Genomic DNA, 18,306 nt, shown 5'->3' with positions numbered 1-18,306 from the left:
AGCCGGAGAGACGCGAAAGCGAAAGTGCCCGAGGGACGCGGGGGGAGGGGAAAGGAGGAGAGGGAAAGGGGGGGAGGAGAAAACGGGGAATTCCAGGGAATTCACCTGGATCCCCTCCTGGCGCGCCTCTGGGTCCCTCGGATCCATCTGGGACCCTCCACGGCCGCGCCCTGCGGGACCCCCGGACCGGGCGGTGCTGAACTCGCGGGCCTTGCGCTCGAACTGTGCCCGGAGCCCGCGGGGCTCGGCACGAAGCCGGGAAAGCACCGGCAGCAGCGGAGCCAGCTTTCCCCGCGGGTGCGGGTCCCACCCCCGGTCGATCAGGGCTGGGCGCTGGGACCCCGATCCCTGATTCCCAACCTCCTTCTCTCTCTCTCTCCCGTGCCCAGACTGGGTTTCCCAGCAAAGGGAGGCCTGGGGGTGAGGTGCCCTGGGCTAGCCGGGAATGGGGGCCCGGGGGTCTCTGGTGTCATGGAAACGGGGGATCCAGGGGCTGGGAAAAGGGGTGCAGGGGCGTGTTGGTGCAGGATAAGGGGGTGCAGGGGGGTCCCAGTGCCCAGAAAGGGGCTGGGGGTGTCAGAATCTGGGAAAGGACGGCGACTGCTGGGGGGGAGCTGGGACAGACAGGGATCCGCTGGGGCTGGCTGCGGGCCGAGGGGGCGGCAGGGGGCTGCGGCGGGTTGGCTGTGCCGTGTGCGGCCCGTGCTGGCCCTGGGCTGAGGGCGCTGCGGGAGCGGCTGCCCGCGGTCTCCTTCCCGCCGCTGCCTGGGCAGGAGCCGCTGCCGGAGCAGCGCTGGCTCGGCCCGGTTGCTGTGGCTAGGACAGAGGTGGCTGCCCCTTGGCCGGAGGCTGCGCCGGGGCCGCCTCCGAGCTCCGCCGCCGCCGCTCCCGGGCCCGCACAGGCGCTCCGGCAATGGCGGCTCTGCGGAGCCAGGGCCCCCTCAGGGCGGCACGGGGACCGTGCTTGACCCCGCTCTGACCAATCGGCGCGCCAGAATGAGGAGTGACGGCAGGATCAGCCAATGGCGGCGAGGGGCGCGCTGTGCGCGCGGCGCGGGCTCTGCACACGGCCCGGGCTCGCCTCCCTTTCCCCGAGCTGCGGCGTTTCCCGGAAGCCGCGGCTGAGGAGCGGCCCCGGCGCTGGGCCCGGCCCGGGCAGGAGCCCAAGGAGCCGCTGCTGCTGCCCCGAACCGCCCCGAGCTCGGCGTGACCGGGACCTGAGGGCGCTGGGAGCTGCGGTGAGTGCGGGACGGAGCAGGGACGCACCTGCAGCCCCGGCAGGAGCCCCGGCCGGAGCAGGGGATGCTGGAGGGAGGCCACAACCTCTCTGTCACTTCCCTCCTCAGCCTGGGCAGGGAACAGAGCACGGAAGGAAAGACTCGAGGGTCTGGATAAGGGACAGTTGAATCACTGGTGACGGGCACAACACACTTGTCAGGAAAATTAATGCACAAACATCAGAGGTTTATGTCCAAAAAGGAGACAGAGGAGTCCTTTTACTTTATTCGAATAAAGAGAGAGGCCATGGAACATTGCCTTGGGCTCTCAAATTTTTGGAGGACGCAGCCTCCTTATATCCCAATTTCCCAGCCGCATTTCCCTTCTCTTTCACCATTTAGCGAGCCTTATGCATAAAGCAGTCCGTGTCAATTTGTAACATTTTCTGAAAGTGATGGCTTCTCCCAATATTTCCTTATGTCAAAGTCCCTGACCGTATCTCCAAGCATATTCACTCATTGACTCTGTTTTTCTTCCTGGGTCCTCTTTGCTTTCGGGATTATTCTCGGTGCCCTCACAGTATTCTATTTATGAATATTTATGAAAGAGGACACCTTTAAAACGTTTAAAGCTCTTCTAGTTTTGCAACTGCAGCCTATAGGTGAACACCATAAATCCAGTACCAAAACTTTGCAATCTCCAACAGCCACACAAACACATGCACAAAAAGAATTCAAAGGAATCAAGATTTTTTCTACTTCTGCAGCTAAGAATAAAGATTGATTCTCACACCCCTGGCCCAGACCCAACTGATAATATAAAAGTAGGAATATTAAGAAAAAACATTCTCATGCCAGGCAGCCCAGTGTGTGAGTGTCAGGGAGCCCCAGAGTGGAATTGTGCCGCTGTCTTGCCCAGCAGCTGTGGCGAGTGCAGGCCCAGCAAGCCCTGAAGCTGCAGCAGTGGCAGCAAGGATTGGCGCCAGTGGCTGGAGATGCCAGAGGAGGGTGGGCAGGCAGAGGATTTGAGCAGAGGATGTGTGGGCAGGCCCAGGGCCTTGGCCCGCTCTGGAGCCCTGGCTGCTGCTGCGTTGCCTTCAGTGCAGGCTCAGGGGCGGCCTCCCATCCTCCTGCTGCGGGCGGGAAGTGCAAATCTCCGGGGCTTCGGAGCCCTTGAGCCCAGGCTGAGGGGTCCCCCCGTGTTCAGCTGTGCTGGCGGCTGTTTCTGGCCTCAGGGACGCTTGGCATGGGCCCCTTGGCCACCAGTGCTGCTGCTTTGCACTCCTTAGGCAGGAGCCGATGTCCTGGCTGGGTGTTGGGAACAGCCAAGTGCCAAGGCAGGCTCTGTGCCAGCCCAGCTTCCTGTGGGAGAATATACCTTGATATCTGATGCAGTGGTTGCTGCAGCAGTCAGAATTGCTTTTGCCCCCCTGTTAGGTGACATGGTGTCAGCAGAAGCTATTGAAGCCTTCCTGCTCAGGGCATTTCAGTGCCAGGCTCTTGCAAGCACACACAGCTCCGCCGGTTGAGCTGACCATGGGGCGGTGACCTGCGCTGGGTCTGATTCCCCTTCCTTCCCTCCCCTGGATCAGGGTGGTGCTTTTAGACACCACTTGTCCTGGTTGCTTCAAAGTAATTTGGAGAGGCTCCATATCTAATATTCCCAATTTCCCTGGTGCTGCCCACACTTCAGGTTTCACTTCAGCACAGGCTTTGCCAGACATTTGCCACAGTGGTACTACAGAACTAGCCTCTCTATCACCTTTTAGAATATTAATGTGCATTCCCAATTTGGCGATGAAATCCCTTCCCAGTAAATGATAATCACAATTAGGAGCAAATAAAAATTCATGCATTTCAAACCTATCTCCCACATCTTCTAATAGTGGTTGAATAAAAGCACCCATCTTTCCCACTTCTCCCCTGAATAATCCAAGACATTTTTGGCATTTTTCCCCACCTTGGGTCTAAGATTCAGAGCAGATTGAGAGGCCCCTGTGTCCATCAGGAGAGGCCTCCTCTCGATGCAGACCCACCCTGAATGTTCTCAAGGGCTCCAGTGTGGTGGGTCCCTGGTGTGATGGGAGCTGTGACACCCCTGCCAGTCCATGTCCATCAAGGGCTGGACTTGCTCGTGCTGAGGGTGCTGCTGTCTGTGCTTGCAGTGTCCCTGTGCCCTGCAGCTGGAGCCCTGATTCCTTGCCAGGGGCTGTTTGGGTGGGCTCTGCCCTGCCGAGGAGGGCAATGCCTCTGCCAGGTGCTTGTGGCCGAGCCCGTCCCCTGGGTGCTGGGGCCCCCTTGGGCCCTGGGCTTGATCCCTCGGGGGCTGTAGGAGCTCTGCCATGGCCTTTGCCTTCAGCTTGGCCTTTTTCTGCTCCCTTCTTGCATTCACCTGCTGTGCCTTTGTGCCCAACTGCTCCGGGGCCGCCTTCTTGTGCCACTCCTGGAGCCGCCCTCAGTGCCTGTGGGTGCTCATCCTCTGACAGCTGCTGAGCTTGCTGCACAATCATTTGTTTTCCAGGGACCCAAACAAAATCTTGATCCTTCCCTTACAGTCCACACTTCCCAGCTGTTCCTTTGTCGTCCTCCTTGTGCTCAGGGTCCCCTCCACAGCCCGTGTGGCAGAGCCGGTGCCTGTGCTGCCGCAGTGTCCAAAGGCGGCCCCCCCGGCGGGCAGGGCCGGCAGCTCCACGGGGCCGGGCAGCGGCCGGGGCGTCCCGCAGCCTCCTGGGGGCCGGGGGCCGCTGCCGGCCCTGCCCGGGGCTGGTGGGGTCAGGCAGCGCCCGGCGCTGAGCCCCGGCTGCCCCACAGCCCCGGCCCGGCCCCGCAGCTCCCCACAGGCCCCAGCCCGTGCTCCCGGTGCCGCAGCTCTGCGCCCGGTGCTGCCGCTGCCCAGCACAGAGAAACCCCCTGGAATCCTGACCTCCTTCTTTTCCTCTCCTGGAAGCTGGGGATAGAAAAGATCTGGATCAGCTGGCAAATTTTGAGGCTGAGACCCTCCTAAAAACAATGCCAGTCCTCAGTATTTTTCTCTTCCTCTGATTTTCCATCATCCTTTTCTTATCACATAGATTCCTCCTGCTGCTTCTTGCCTTAACCATATTGCTGCACACTCCCCTCCACCCAATCCCTTCGCAGCACACCAACACCATCCATCCCCTGTTGTCCAAATCCCTTCTCCACTTCCCTTATTGCCCCCCTGGGTGTCCATGTCCTTAAAATCCTGAGACAGTTCTGTGCCAGGAAAAGGAGATTGACAGGGCTCTTTCGGTCTCAGCTTCTTGTTTATTGTTATCTAAAGTTTTGCACGGTGTCCACACCAGACTCAGCACCCAAGAAGAGCACTACAAAATGCTACAAGATGTACAGTTTCAAGGTCTTTTGAAGTTGCTTCATCCAATAACTCTTAAAACGTCCTTTATTTCTTCTTCTCCACCAATAACTCATCCCTTGACTGTCCACGTAACCTCTGCATTGTGGCTTTCCTCACCAGTTATTTTGTGCCACCAACACTGCAGAAAATGGAGCAGACAGAGAAGACAGGGAGTATGCCCAAAATCCTCCATCTTGCTTCAGACTACGTCCACACTAAGAAATCTCAGAAGCTGAATTTCTCACCCAGTGACATACTATACTACACTCTCTTATCTGTTTCACACTTTGGTAGGCTCGAGTCTCTCTGGAATTCCTGGAAGCCATCTCCATGGGCGAAGGTCAAAGGCAGTGTTTCTCTGGGGGTCATAACCCCTCGGAGCAGACAGAGAAATACTCCCTGTGCCCTGGGTTCCCGCAGGAGCACGCTGTGCTGATGACTCAGCAGTGTCCGGGCAGACCCGCGGCTCCCAGCGTTCCCCACCTGCGCCCCCCCCTCGGCCGCAGCGCCCCCCGCGAGGGGAATTTGGGGAGGTGGGAGTGGGGCAGCGCCAGGGCCGGGCCCCCCCGCGCTGTCCTGGCGGGAGCGGCTGCAGTGGGGACCGAGTGCGGGCGGCAGCGGCCGAGAGCCCAGCGCTGCCCCAGCCCGAGCTGCCCCAGCTCCATCCCTGCCCCTCCGCTGGGATGCTGTGGGCTTGGGGGGAAGAGGGAGCCGGCAGTGGGTGCTGGGCCTGGGGGCAGGAGGAGAAGGGAAGGAGAAGCAGGGTTGAGGAACAGAATGGTCAAATGCTGCAGGTGGGAGGAGAAGGTGGGATTGTGCAGGAGAAGGAGGAATAGCAGGAGGAAGAGGAGTGTGAGGAAGAGCAGAGACACAGGAGGAGAAATAGCAGAAGCCGGAAGCAGCACAATGTTTCATCAACCCCTGTGTCTGCAGACTCACCCCCAGCCCCAGGAGCATTGCCACCCCACATGCAGCCAGTGATCAGGGAGTAGGATCTACGGTTTTCACAGGGGCTGTATCTTGGTGTTTCTGGGTTTATTGGGTTCTGAGCTTTTTTTGGTTAAATGTTCGTGCTTTGTTTTTTTTGTGGGGACTAAATCTTTATGTTTTGCAGGGGGTTTTGACTGAATCTTCATGTTTGGGGAGCTTTTGATCTGTGTCTTGAAGTTTGGAGGATTTTTGTGCTGAATCTTGGTTTTCTGGAGGTTCTTACAGACACAAGATTCCCAATGACTTCCTGAGATGAACTTGGGCAAGGAGGAACTCCCAGTCCAAGACGCTCTCATCTTGTGTTTTCCCCCAAACCATGATTTTTCATTCCCACGACGTGTCTGGATGGAGGAGGAGGAAAAGCCCCAGAGATGCTGCTCGAGGAGGGGCTGCAAACCCAGCCCAGGGAGCTGCAGGGAGGAAAGAGCCCCCCTGAGCCAGGAAGGCGGCCGGAGATCCAGCCGGAGCTCAGAGCTGGTGGAGAAGTCTCATGGCAGGGAGAAGCCCCACAAGTGCTTGGAATGTGGGAAGAGTTTCAGCCGGAGCTTGCACCTGATCCAGCACCAGGTGATCCACACTGGGGAACAGCCCTATGAGTGTGAGGAATGTGGGAAGAGCTTCAGACAGAGCTCCCACCTGATCCAGCACCAAGTCATCCACAGTGGGAAACGGCCCTACGACTGTGGGGAATGTGGAAAGAGCTTCAGAGACAACTCTGCCCTTGTCCGGCACCAGAGGATCCACACTGGGGAACGGCCCTACAAGTGTAGGGAATGTGGGATGTGTTTCATCCAGGATGCCAGCCTGAGGAAACACCAGAGAATCCACACGGGGGAGAGGCCCTTCCAGTGCGGGAAATGTGGGAAGAGCTTCAGCCAGTGCTGTGGCCTGATCCAGCACCAGGTGATCCACACTGGGGAACGGCCCTACACCTGATTGGAATGTGGGACGAGCTTTGGGTGGATCAGTGCGCTGAGAAAACACCACCAGCGCATCCACACCGGGGAGAAGCCCTACAAATGTTCTGAGTGTGGGAAGAGGTTTCACATCAGCTCCGATCTCCTCGTACATGAGCGGATTCACACACAGGAGAGGCCCTTCTGCTGCCCTGACTGAGGGAAGGGCTTCAAGCAAAACTCCCAACTCACCATCCACCGGCGCATCCACACCGGGAAGAGGCCCTACGAGTGTGGGGAGTGTGGGAAGAGCTTCTCACACAGCTCAACCTTGAGCAGACACCAACGGAGGCGCCACTAAGGGAAGCCCAGTGAGTGCCCCGAGTGCGGGGAGAGCTTTGTGCGCTGCTCCAGCTCCATCCCCCATGGGAGGATTGGTGTTGGATGATCCCCAGTGACCCCCGTTGGGCAGAGCCCTGGTGACCCCTTACTGGGAATAAAATAGAGTGTAAAACAGTGCAGCTGGTAAGGGGGCCTGATATCTGAGGCATGATTGAGGAATAACTGTGGGAGAGGCAGACATCAATTAAGGCTCTCTGAGCAAGAAGTGACCAAGAAACATGGTTTGAGGTTTTGTGGTAAGATAATGTGACCAGGTGACTGTGATGTCATGAAGAATGTGTAACCAATGGGAAATTGTTACCAAAAATCAAGCTCTATATAAGCACCTTACAAGTCAAACCCTATAGAAACGCCTGGTACACTCAATAAAATTGGCTTCTGATCTAAACTCAGATGTCCCCATCTCTCCATCGCTGGTAATTGGTACTCTGTGGGAGGAGCAAGAACCAGCCTATCTGCACTGCTGTCGGCGAGCCCTCCGCAACTGGAGGTGCTGGTGTGAAAACCAGGAGTGGGCCCAAAATGATCCCTCCTCGGAGAAGGAGGTGAGCCAAGGGCAACTTGGGACAAAGCATGTCTAACAAAGAGAGAGGCGTTTTTGAACTAATGCTTGCTTTGCATGTGAAACATGGCAAATCCTTGCCAAAGCTGGACTTGAAACTTATTCTTAAATGGGTGGCTGTTAAGCATCCCAATGTCACTGCCTCCTGTATTTTTACACCTGCTGTTTGGGATGATGTGGGGTTAAGCTCTATGATTTAGCTACTGTGGGACACAAGCCAGCAATGCGTATGCTCCCGTCCTGGAGAATAATTTTTGAGACGTTGAAAAAGCAAGAGCAGCCTCAGGCTGTATCCTCGGTGGATACTGCTGCCCCCCACCCTGTTCTGACTCTCCCTGCCTGCTTGAAACTGGTACCTCTAAAACTGAAGCACAGCCACAGCCATCTGCCCAGGCAGAGGAGGGTAAGGCATCCTGTCCCACAGTCATTAGCAGCCTGTGTTGCTGACCATGGCTCTAGCAGTGAGGAGGAGGGGGACCCCTTCAGCCCAGGACCAATAGATTCAGGTGCTGAGCCTGGCCTGTTCCCTCCTGACCCTCATGAAAACTGGGTGTGATTAAAGAAAAAGGCTCTTAAGGAGGGGATTTTTGATAGCACAGTGAAAATAATTGTACCAGCCAGGCTTCACGGCGCCAGGGGAAACAACCCACAGTGGGAAACCCTCACTTATTCAGAAATTATGGAACTACGCTGCACGGCTACAGAACACAGGCTGGGGTCTCCCTATTTTGCTAATCTTTTACAGTCTACATTGTCAACTCATCTTATGACTCCTCATGATTCAAAGGGACTGGTGAACTTATTATTGACCCAAACTCAGTATGCCATTTTTGATGCTTGTCGCAAGCCACCAGCCCATTGGCGGTGGAGCAAGAGGCAGCGATGCCGTGACGTTCCAGAAGCATCTGCAGTAATGAAGCCACTTGGTGGCACAGACACACACACACACACAATCACTGCAGCACACACTTCTCTTGCAGAATCACCAACAACAAAGAAGTAGGAAGGGTCTTTGTGTGGAGTTCCGAGGAGGAGGTTTATTGCAGCCACACATGAAGGGATCCAGCAACATTGACAAAAGAACAGTGGAGGATTTAAATATAGGGGACAAGGGGGGCGTAGCAAGAGCATCAGGGCCCGTGGGCTGAGGGCTGAGGGCGGTGCAGAGGTGGGAAAAGGGGTGGCAGCCAATAGGATAAAGGGGGCGGGACACGGTGGCAATATGGGGCCAATGGGTAAGCAGGGAAGGGAGAACATTCTAAGGCATATACAGGTAAGGAAAAAGGGGTGGAGAGGCCTGGGGCCAACCAGGGAGGTAGAACTGGGTACATTTACATATACAACAAAGCATCCTGGGAGAGGCTCTGCTCAGTCGCCCTGAACAGGGGAGATTTCTCCAACTTAGGATCTCTCCGTCCAAGGGGTTATAATGGACCTTTGTTCTGTAGGCCCACCGGCCTCCACAACTCCCCCTTCTTTATTTAATAAAAAGGCGTCTTCCGAGGATTTTAAAATTAAACATTTAAAACAGCTTAATAAACATAAACCAATAAAAACAATCAAAAGCACCCATAATACTTTAAAATGGACGCAAGCCATCCCTTGAGGCCCCAATGTCCAAAGAGGTCCTTTTACCAGTCGGGGGCCGTTTCAGCTTTAAGTTCTTTTACTTGGTCCTGGATCTTCTGGATTTTGGCATGGATGCCCTTGCTGTAGGAGGATAGGCTGAGGCAGCACAGCCTGTCAGATTTTTCTTTGGGATGTGCCGCCATCCACGCGTCGATGGTTGGTGGTGATGGGAGCATCCAGAAGACCAGGAGGACTGAGGCCAGGTAGGCGGTGGCTCTCATTGTGGTGCATGGTGTCAGGGTAGGTGCTTTCTGTAAGGCTTAAAAGAGTGATTTTAAAAATTGTCACATTTAGGGTGGGCAAGGTTGGTGCCTTATCTTCCCTTCTCTTCTTCTATCTCCCTTCTTTATTTAATAAGAAATCAGGAAAGGAGAATAGTAATAAGGTAAAATAAAATGCATGGCTGTGGGGAAAATTAAAATACAGAAGGGGGGATGGTAACTGTTGTAACTGGGAACGGGAAAGTATATGGGAGGATGTTGGGAGGATGTTAGTAGGATGTTAGTGAGTGGACTGTGGGGGGATGTTAGTAGAATGTTAGTAAGGGGAGAGGAGGAGTGTGACTTATTTATTCTGTGGTTTGTCCATTGTGGGTGACATGTCCATGTCCAGCTCTGGTCCTGCTTCTTGTGTGGGACAGGTGGGTGGATTTTGTCTGGAGGATTTGTACCGTCTCCGTCTCCACGCAGAGCTGGTCTCATCTTTTGGGTCTTCTGTGTTGGTCTCAGGAGTGTTTGCCACTCGTATATTTGTTGGGGTAAGAAGAGGTTTTAGAAATTTCCCTGGGAGCCACCTGGGTCCTGATGGTGTTGAGATACAGGCAGACCCTCTTCCCCAAGTTATTAAAAGGGAAAGGGCCAGAAATTTGTTGGGTGTCTGGGTTCTTGATCAGCACTGGTGGTTTTTCTACTAGTTTTTCTTGGATCAATTTGGAAAAGTGCCAGAGGAGAGAGAGGGGTAATTGGCTCTGTGAACGAGCTGTTCAAAAAATTTATTGTATAAAGAGCCTTACAGAGCCTCTCAGTTGGAGAGGTTGTCTCTCTCCCTTCCCATTGCTGATCAAGGACTCATTTAAGGGTGGAATGGTCTCTTTCAATGATGGCTTGACCAGTGGGAGAATGAGGTATGTTCGTATTGTGCTTTACTCCCCACTGATTGAAGAAGTCTTTGAGCTTGTGAGAGGTATAAGCCGGACCATTGTCTGTTTTAACCCCTTCAGGGACACCCAAGGTGGGAAACGCAAGGAGAAAGTGCCTGATGGTTTCTTTGGCACTTTCTCCTGCATGGGCTGAGGCAAAGACTGCACCTGAGAATATCCCTGGCTTGATCCCAAGGTAGTCTGAGCATTGGCATTAAAGCAGCAATGTTTTGATAAAAGAAATCATGGCTTAGTTTGGCCTGTGAAAAAATATCTGGCACGTTGGTATGGTGCACAGGCATGACCAGGGCATCTGCTCTACGGTTGCCGTCTGCGATGGGTCCTGGGAGGTGAGTGTGTGACCTCACATGCCTAATGTGAAACACGTGCTTTCAGTGGGACAGGAGGTATATTAATTCCAAAAAGCAACTCGTACAAATTTGAGTTTGTCACTTCCCTTAATTACAAATGTTCTTCCCTCATAGCTACTCCAGCAACATAGGCCGAATCAGTGACTAAATTAAGAGGTTCTTGGAACCTCTCTGACCTGGTGTCGGAGTCTCACAGCTAGCTCCATCACCCCATGGCACCACGCTGAGAGTGGGACACACCCCAGAAGCAGGGTGATCTTGGGTGTGGCTTAGAGCAAAAGCTCTACGGCTCTTGGATGAAACAGGTGCAGAGTGTGGAGGCAAGGGTGAGGAGCAGGCTCTAGGTCTGGGCTCCAGGGAAAGGTTTATTCAAGGGAAAATCCAAGGATGAAGAGCCAAAGAGCCCCAATCACGCATTTGCAGGGGCCTTTAAACAGGGGAGGTTCAAGGGGAGGGTACAAAGCTTCAACCAATTAGGGATGTCTTGGGGAGGAGCAAAAGGCGAGGTCTTACAGTGTATCAACCAATGAGAGAGATGAGGGGAGGAGAATGGGTCACATAGTCCAATGGGGCGTGGAGGATTAGGGGATTTCCAAAGGGGAGGTCCAAGCTGGGGGTGGTACAAAGAGAGATTGGCAGGGAACTTGCTGGAACAAGGGGTTGGTATTAAGGGGGATTGACATGCATGGGCTGGGCCGAGGCAGGGTTGACACAGAACATTTGAGAGCAATGGGCAGGGCTAGGTGAGACAGATAACTCAGGGGGAGGTTACAATTTCAGGGATAAACCATTAACTGTGGGGAATAAGGGAGATACAGAGCAGTCCATGAAACCTAAAAATGCACCACAACACCTCTCAAAGGCTCTGATGAAAGCAGCAAGTTCAGCAATTTGAGGGGATCCCTCAAAAATTTGGACGTCAGATTCCCACTTCTGCCTCAGAGGATCCCTCCCAGTCATCACTGATTTGTGCGTTGTTCCTGAGCCGTCTGTGAAAATTGTCAATGCCTTTAGAGGTTTTCTATTTTGGATTAGTTTTGGGATCAAATTAAAAACTGAATTGAACAGCTTATGACTTGATGGGTGGATGGAAATTTGGCCTGGGTAGCTATCCAGGGTGAGTTGAAGGTGTTTGTAGCTATCCAGGGTGAGTTGAAGATGTTTGTCTGCAGCAAATTGTCCAGACCTCTGGTTTTCAATGGCACATACATGCATGTGAAGTCACACCCAGCAAGGGTGTGGAAGCATGCTCCAGCTTTAACAATTAGTTGTGCCTTGAGTACGTGTGGAGTGGTGATTGTTTTGGTCGGGTGATAGTGGAGAAAGACCAACTTGATTATGAGGATTGGATGACTCAGTTGTGTGTCCCAATGGAATATTAGTGCGTGGAATCTGGGCGATTTACCCAGAATTCTGAGTCTGAAGGGAAGCATCAGATACATTAAATGAGCTTGTCAGGAGGAGAGGGCTTCTTGCACTTTTTTGATGGATTCCTGGGCCTCTGAGGTGATGCTCCTTGGGGAATCAAGATTCTTGTTGCTGCAAAGGAGGCAGAAGAGCGGGGCAAGGTCTTCATTGTAATCACCAGCAATGGACGCAACCAGTTGATGGATCCGCAGAGCTGGTGAAGATCGCAGGGTGTAGCTTGTCCCAGCTAGATGGTTACAGGCAGCCACAGCCCCTCTCTGCTCCGCTGATTTCCCAGCTGCCGGGGAGGGCACAGTGCAAAAACAGAAGCAGCAGTCACAGCTCCTGGGGTACTTTTACTTGATATTACCACTCCCCTTTTGGCTTCTCCAGGACCCTGAACTCGGGAGCAGACAATAGCTTATATACCGGGGGAGGGTCACAGCAGAGGATACAGAATTCAACAAATAAGGAGAACTTGAGATAACATACAAGGCGGGCATTCAGATCTCCACCAATGAAGAATCCCAAGGGAAAAGGACAGTTAAGAGAAATGCTAAACTGACAGAGGAGTTTCTTGAGAAGGCAGTTTTTAGGAAGGGAATGGCATTTCCTGCCAGGAGGAGTAAAGGAAGTTCTGGAAAAAGGGCAGAAACCAAAGGGCAGCACAAGGAGATTACAAATCAAACAATGATCATATTAATAAAACAAAACACATCACAACAGCAGAGGGTCCTGGGGTTGTCCTTGATAGAAAGCTGCAGGGGTACAATGGTCCATTAATGGATTCAAAGTCCCAGGTAAATGCAAGGGCAGGTGTGTTTGATTTTGTCCTCCCAGATTTCAAATCCAGCTTCCTCAATTGTCTTGATGATCTTGGAAAGAACTACGTTAAGGTGAGTCTCTTCCCGGGCACAAATAAGAATGTGTCTCAGGTTTAGCTGCGTGTGTTTTCAGTTACCAACTGTTGAAGGTGGGGCAGTTATCCTCTGTTAATTTACTTTCTCTCTTCCACAACCAATCCTCCCTCTGGGAGATATCTTCTGTTAATGGACCATCGAGTGTCACTGCATGACTGATAAAAATGTCATCATCCCATTGTGAGATGCTCCACTCAGAGGGAGGAGCTGTCGCAATAGGAGACAAAATAAAACTACGCGGACACTGGAACGCAAAGGTAAGAAGAAGGGAAGTTTATTTTTTGACTCCAATATTTATAGGCTTACAAAAGTGACAGTGGACTGGGGGATGAAATTGCCACCTCTCCAATGACACTGCACAAACCAACAATCCATCAAATTTCTCCTCCTCCAAAGAGGAATATAAAACCAATAATTATTTACACGAAAGTGTGTGACAAACTCCATTACAAGAAGGTAAACATCGGAAGTTTAAGAAGAACTTATAAGAACAGGGCAACATCTCACCCTTTTTCCATTTAAAAAGAAAAAGAAAAAATTGACAACATGAAATGGAAAAAATGAACTATGTTCAGTGTCCACTCATGGAGGAATCATCAGAGTGATCACTCGCATTGTCTGCATCTGAATCATCACTCAGTGATTCATCCACTTGATGACTTTCAGTTTGGTCATGGTTTCCATTTTGCCTGTCGGCCGGATTCTGTCTCTGCAGTTGCAGGTCAGGATGAACACACTTCAAAGGTACCCAGCGTACCCCAGTATCTGTGGATACGCACGCATACCCGCGTCCCGAAACGATAAGGTCATAGGGACCTTCCCACTGTTGGATGACTAAATTCCACACCCGAAACTTCACTCGAGGCTGATGTGTCTCGTCCAGAGCCTGCAACGAAAGGTGATGATTCAAAATGACAGGATTATTTGAATTCTGCATCACAGTAAGATGATTGATGGTGTACAAAGCTTTTGCCAACCAACTGTGTGGCGTTTCACCCTGCATTCCCCATTTTTGTTTTTGAAGAACCCGCTTCAGAGTACCATGAGCGCGTTCTACAATAGCTTGACCAGTTGGAGAATGAGGGATACCAAACTTGTGTGAGACACCCCACAACTGCAGGAACTGCCACACCTTCTGCGATGCGTAAGCAGTACCATTGTCAGTCTTCACAGCAGAAGGTATGCCCAGAACGGCAAAGGCCTGCCTCCAGTGGGCAAGGACATCACGGGCCTTCTCCCCAGTGTGAGCAGAAGCCCACATCGCAGAGGAGAACGTGTCCACAATGTCATGCACATACTTGAGCTGGCCAAACTCGGCAATCTGGGTGACATCGGTCTGCCAAAGCTCCAAGGCCCTAAGGCCTCTGGGGTTTATCCCTGCCGGCAAAGGTGGAGCAAGTGCATGGCAGTCGTCACACGACTCAACAATGTCACGAGCCTCAGTTGGTGTCAGGTGAAACTGCTTCTGCAGGGTATGTGCGTTCTGGTGGAAAAACCCATGCGATGCCTTGGCCTGTGCGGGTGCGTCAGGCTGAGGTGCTACCCACGCTGGGTTAGCCAACTTGTCAGCCCTTGCGTTACCTTCCACTATAAAGCCTGGCAAACTGGTGTGACTCCTCACATGCAGAACATAGAAAGGATGAGCCCGAGCCTGCATGGCACACCACAAGGTGTTCAGTAAATGAAACAAGGCAGGATTACTGACCTCCTTCAAAACCGAATGACCCAACTGCTGTGCAGTGTCAGCCACATAGGCAGAATCCATGACCAAATTGAAAGGTTCCTGGGAAAATTTCTCAAATGCCATGACAGAAGCCCTCAATTCAACCAATTGGGCTGACCCATCCTCATGACGTCCCAGAACCTGCCGCTCAGATCCGTCCCTCCAAGTAACAATGCCTTCCCTGTTTTCCCGGAACCGTCAGTGAAGACGGTGAGTCCCTGCACGGGTTCCTGATTATTTTTGGGCTGCAAAGAGGTTTGTGTGAATTTTGCCATATGCAGTAGCCTATGGCTGGGCAGATGATAAGTGATCTGCCCTGAAAAGTTTCCAAGAGCACTTTGCAGGGACACACTGTTTGCAAAGCTCCAGTCAAAATCCTCCCTCTGTACCGGGAGTATGATCTTTGTGGGATCTGCACCCATCAATTGCAAACACTTTTGCTGGCATTTGATTATCAAGCAAGCAATCAGCTCAAACAATGCAATTTCCATCTTCTGTGGCTGATGGAGCAGGAAGACCCACCCCAAGATGTGCAAGGAATCAAACCATTTGTCACTCCATTGGCCAATGATGTCTGTGGGATGCAAGTCTGGAGTGGTAATGAACACAGTGACATCAACGGAGGGATCAATGCGATGAACCTGGCAAGCAGGAACAGCTCACTGAACCTCTTCCAGCACCTGATGTGCCTCAGGGGTCAATGTGCGAGGTGACTTTAGATCAGAGTCTCCTTTCAACAAATCATACAGAGGAGACAGCTGTGCATTGGTCAGTCTCAAATACGGACGTAACCAAGTGATGACACCTACTAACTTCTAAACATCATTCAGTATCCTCACAGAATGCACAAATTGCACCTCCTGGTGTTGGATTGTCAGTTCCAGAATTTTGACCCCCATATACTTCCAAAGCAGTTGTTGTTGAACCTTTTCTGGAGCCACCTGCAGCCCATGAGCACCCAAAGCATTGAGCAACCGAGGCTGAATCCTGGGTGGACGCAGCCACCAAAATGTCGTCCATATAATGATACAGACGCACATCAGGAAACTGCTTGCGAACTCCAGACAAGGCACGGGCCACGTACCATTGGCATATGGCCGGGGAATTCCTCATGCTCTGGGGCAAAGACCTCCATTGATATCTCTGTGTGGGCTCAGCGTTGTTAATTGCTGGCACCGAGAAGGCAAATTTCGGCCTGTCATCGGGATGCAAAGGAATTGTACAAAAACAATCCTTCAAATCCACAATGAGGACCGGCCAGTCTGCGGGAAACATGGTAGGCAATGGCATGCTTCCCGCCTGCAACATTCTCATGCTTTTTATCATGGCACTGACCTTTCAGAGGTCTTGTAACAACCTCCATCTCCCAGATTTTTTCTTGATGCAGAAGACAGGAGTGTTTCAGGGACTGGTAGAAGGCTCCGGATGACCCTGATCCAACTGCTCCTGTACCAGATTTCAAAGGGCGACTAATTTGTCTTGAGGGAGGGGCCACTGGTTCTCCCAGATGGGTTTGTCTGCCAGCCACCGTATATGATAGGTAGGACACTCTGTGGCCTTCATCACAGTGGCCTCCTTCAAAAATCCGTCCGATGTGCATCCCCCATGCGGACAGAATGTCCTTTCCCCAGAGGTTAGCAGGAGTAGAAGTAACATGAGGCCAAATCAAGGCCGTCTGTCCCTCTGGCTTCGCAACCAGCACGGGCCGCTGCCTCACGTAGCATTGCGCCATCCCTCCCACCCAACAGGTGTCTCCACCAGATCAAAGGCTACTCCAAGGGCCAGGTGGCAAGGGAGAGAACTGTGATGTCTTCACCACTGTCAAGAAGCCTGCAGAGGTGGATCTCTGGCTGTGTCACACCAGGAATGGATAGGGTACGCAGCATTTGGGATGATCTTTGGTCAGGACAGTAGTCCAGTGAACTCTAGGTGGCCCAGTGTATTCAAAGTCGCCGTCTCCTCACAACCAGTCAAATGTCCTGAGAACAGAGGACTTAAAAGGCACGAGTTGAGCAATCCACATCCCTTTTGGGATAGTGATGGGGGGGTGGGTGTGGAGACCATGGCACAAATCTGCCCTGAGAAATCTGCATCAATGAGCCCCAGGTGCACAATGATGCCCTGAAGGGTGGCACTGGATCTCCCCATCAGGAGAGCACTCATGCCCTCACCCAAGGGACCAAAGGCATCCAGGGGGACCTTGTGTATTTTGCAAGAATCTAAGACAACTGTTGCTGCGGTGCAGACATCAGCACCTACTGAGCTGTTGGTGCTGGCTGCAAGCCAGCAAAGCAGACTTCCATCGGCTCTGGGGCTTGGAGAGAAGTTTGTGTCTGGGCGTGTCTCCCCTTCGCGCTCCGCTTCCTGTTTCCTGAGCCTGGCAAAGCCTGGCCATTAGCATGAACAGTCACCTTACAGACATTTGCAGTATGGTTTGGCCTTCCACACCGACCACACAAAAAGAAGGGAGTTGTGACCTTCTGTGCCTTCTTTCCCTGTTTCTTGCTGGCCTGAGCATTTCCCTGCTGTCACTGCCTGCCCTGCGGCACTGTCCAGACCGGCTCCACAGCAGTAGCCACAGCAGGTTGCACAGCAGCAGCCAAGGCAGCCATCTTATGACCTGAGGTGCCTATCTTTGCACAGGCCTCTGCCATCTAGGATACAGAAGGATCACCAGGAAGAGCCTCTATGATTCTCCTACAATCAGCATTGCAGTTACTTCTTGCAAGGTGTGTAAGCACAAGCCTCCTTGCCTCAGGATCTGCCACTTGCTTCTCCACAGAGGCAGTCAGCCTCCCTGCAAATTTTAGGAAATGGACAATGGTCACAAACAGCTGCTATGGAGCTGTCATTTCTATGGTCTGAACCAACAGTGCCATGTCTATTGTCTGGCGCTGGTCAAGCATAAGGGGATCAAAGCCAACTTGCCCATTAGGCCCAGCTTAATTGCCTGTGCCCAACAGCACATCAGTGCCAATCAGCCTGGGATCCTGCAGACCCAGAGTAGCATTCTGCTCCACTGCCCTGGCTGCTAACCGAGCCCAGTTAGACTCAATAATGTTGAATTCTACAGGAGGAAAAAGAATACGAGCCAAACTGCGGATGTCTTAAGGTGTCAGCAAATTAGCAGCAAGCACTCGAAGCAGCTGCATGATTTCAACAGACCCCAGACCATATTGTCCGACCTTACCACGGAGTTCCATCATAGCTTTCCACGATAAAAGTTGATAGATGTTATGAGTAACACCCCTAAGCACAGGGAAAGCCTGGCAACCCCCTGGTAAGGTGGCAGCACCTTCTAAGTCCCGTCCCGTGGGCCCCACAAGGACAGAAGCGGATGCCTGACTGGGAGTCAGCTCAACACCACCCAACACTGCGTCACCTGCAGCATCAGCAGGGCCCGAGGAGCCATCTCCGCAATCCAGCAGACGCTGCACGAAGGCACAATCAACCATTTCCTCGACCTTAGCTTGGACTTCTTGCCAGAACCGCCTGTGTTCTCTCAGATGTATGGTCACCTGACATGGGGAGAATGTCCACAGAGCTGTCGAGGAGGGTCCATGGCCCCAGGGAACTGTTTTACAGAAACAAACTCCACAACTTTTGTGAAAGTTGTAAAGCCAGAATGTTTATTACAGCGCTGGACGCATGTGGGAATCATTCCCCTAACATGACATG

The 18,306-nt window shown here is 52.5% G+C and overlaps 1 protein-coding gene and 1 pseudogene across 1 annotated transcript in view; both read left to right on the top strand.

Annotated features, from left to right (window-relative positions):
• Positions 1-1,108: 1,108 nt before the first annotated feature.
• LOC119696610 lies at positions 1,109-6,959 on the top strand (annotated as a pseudogene).
• LOC119696597 (zinc finger protein OZF-like) overlaps positions 1,233-18,306 on the top strand; it is a 216,142-nt gene continuing 199,068 nt past the window's right edge. Inside the window, exon 1 of the mRNA XM_038126367.1 lies at positions 1,233-3,281. Within this exon, the coding sequence (XP_037982295.1) occupies positions 3,242-3,281 (40 nt within the window). The 5' untranslated portion in view covers positions 1,233-3,241. The remainder of the gene's footprint in view (positions 3,282-18,306) is intronic.

This window comes from Motacilla alba, unplaced genomic scaffold (genome assembly GCF_015832195.1).
Source record: "Motacilla alba alba isolate MOTALB_02 unplaced genomic scaffold, Motacilla_alba_V1.0_pri HiC_scaffold_34, whole genome shotgun sequence".
Taxonomy (NCBI): Eukaryota; Metazoa; Chordata; class Aves; order Passeriformes; family Motacillidae; genus Motacilla; species Motacilla alba.
This window is presented reverse-complemented; position numbering and strand designations above follow the sequence as displayed.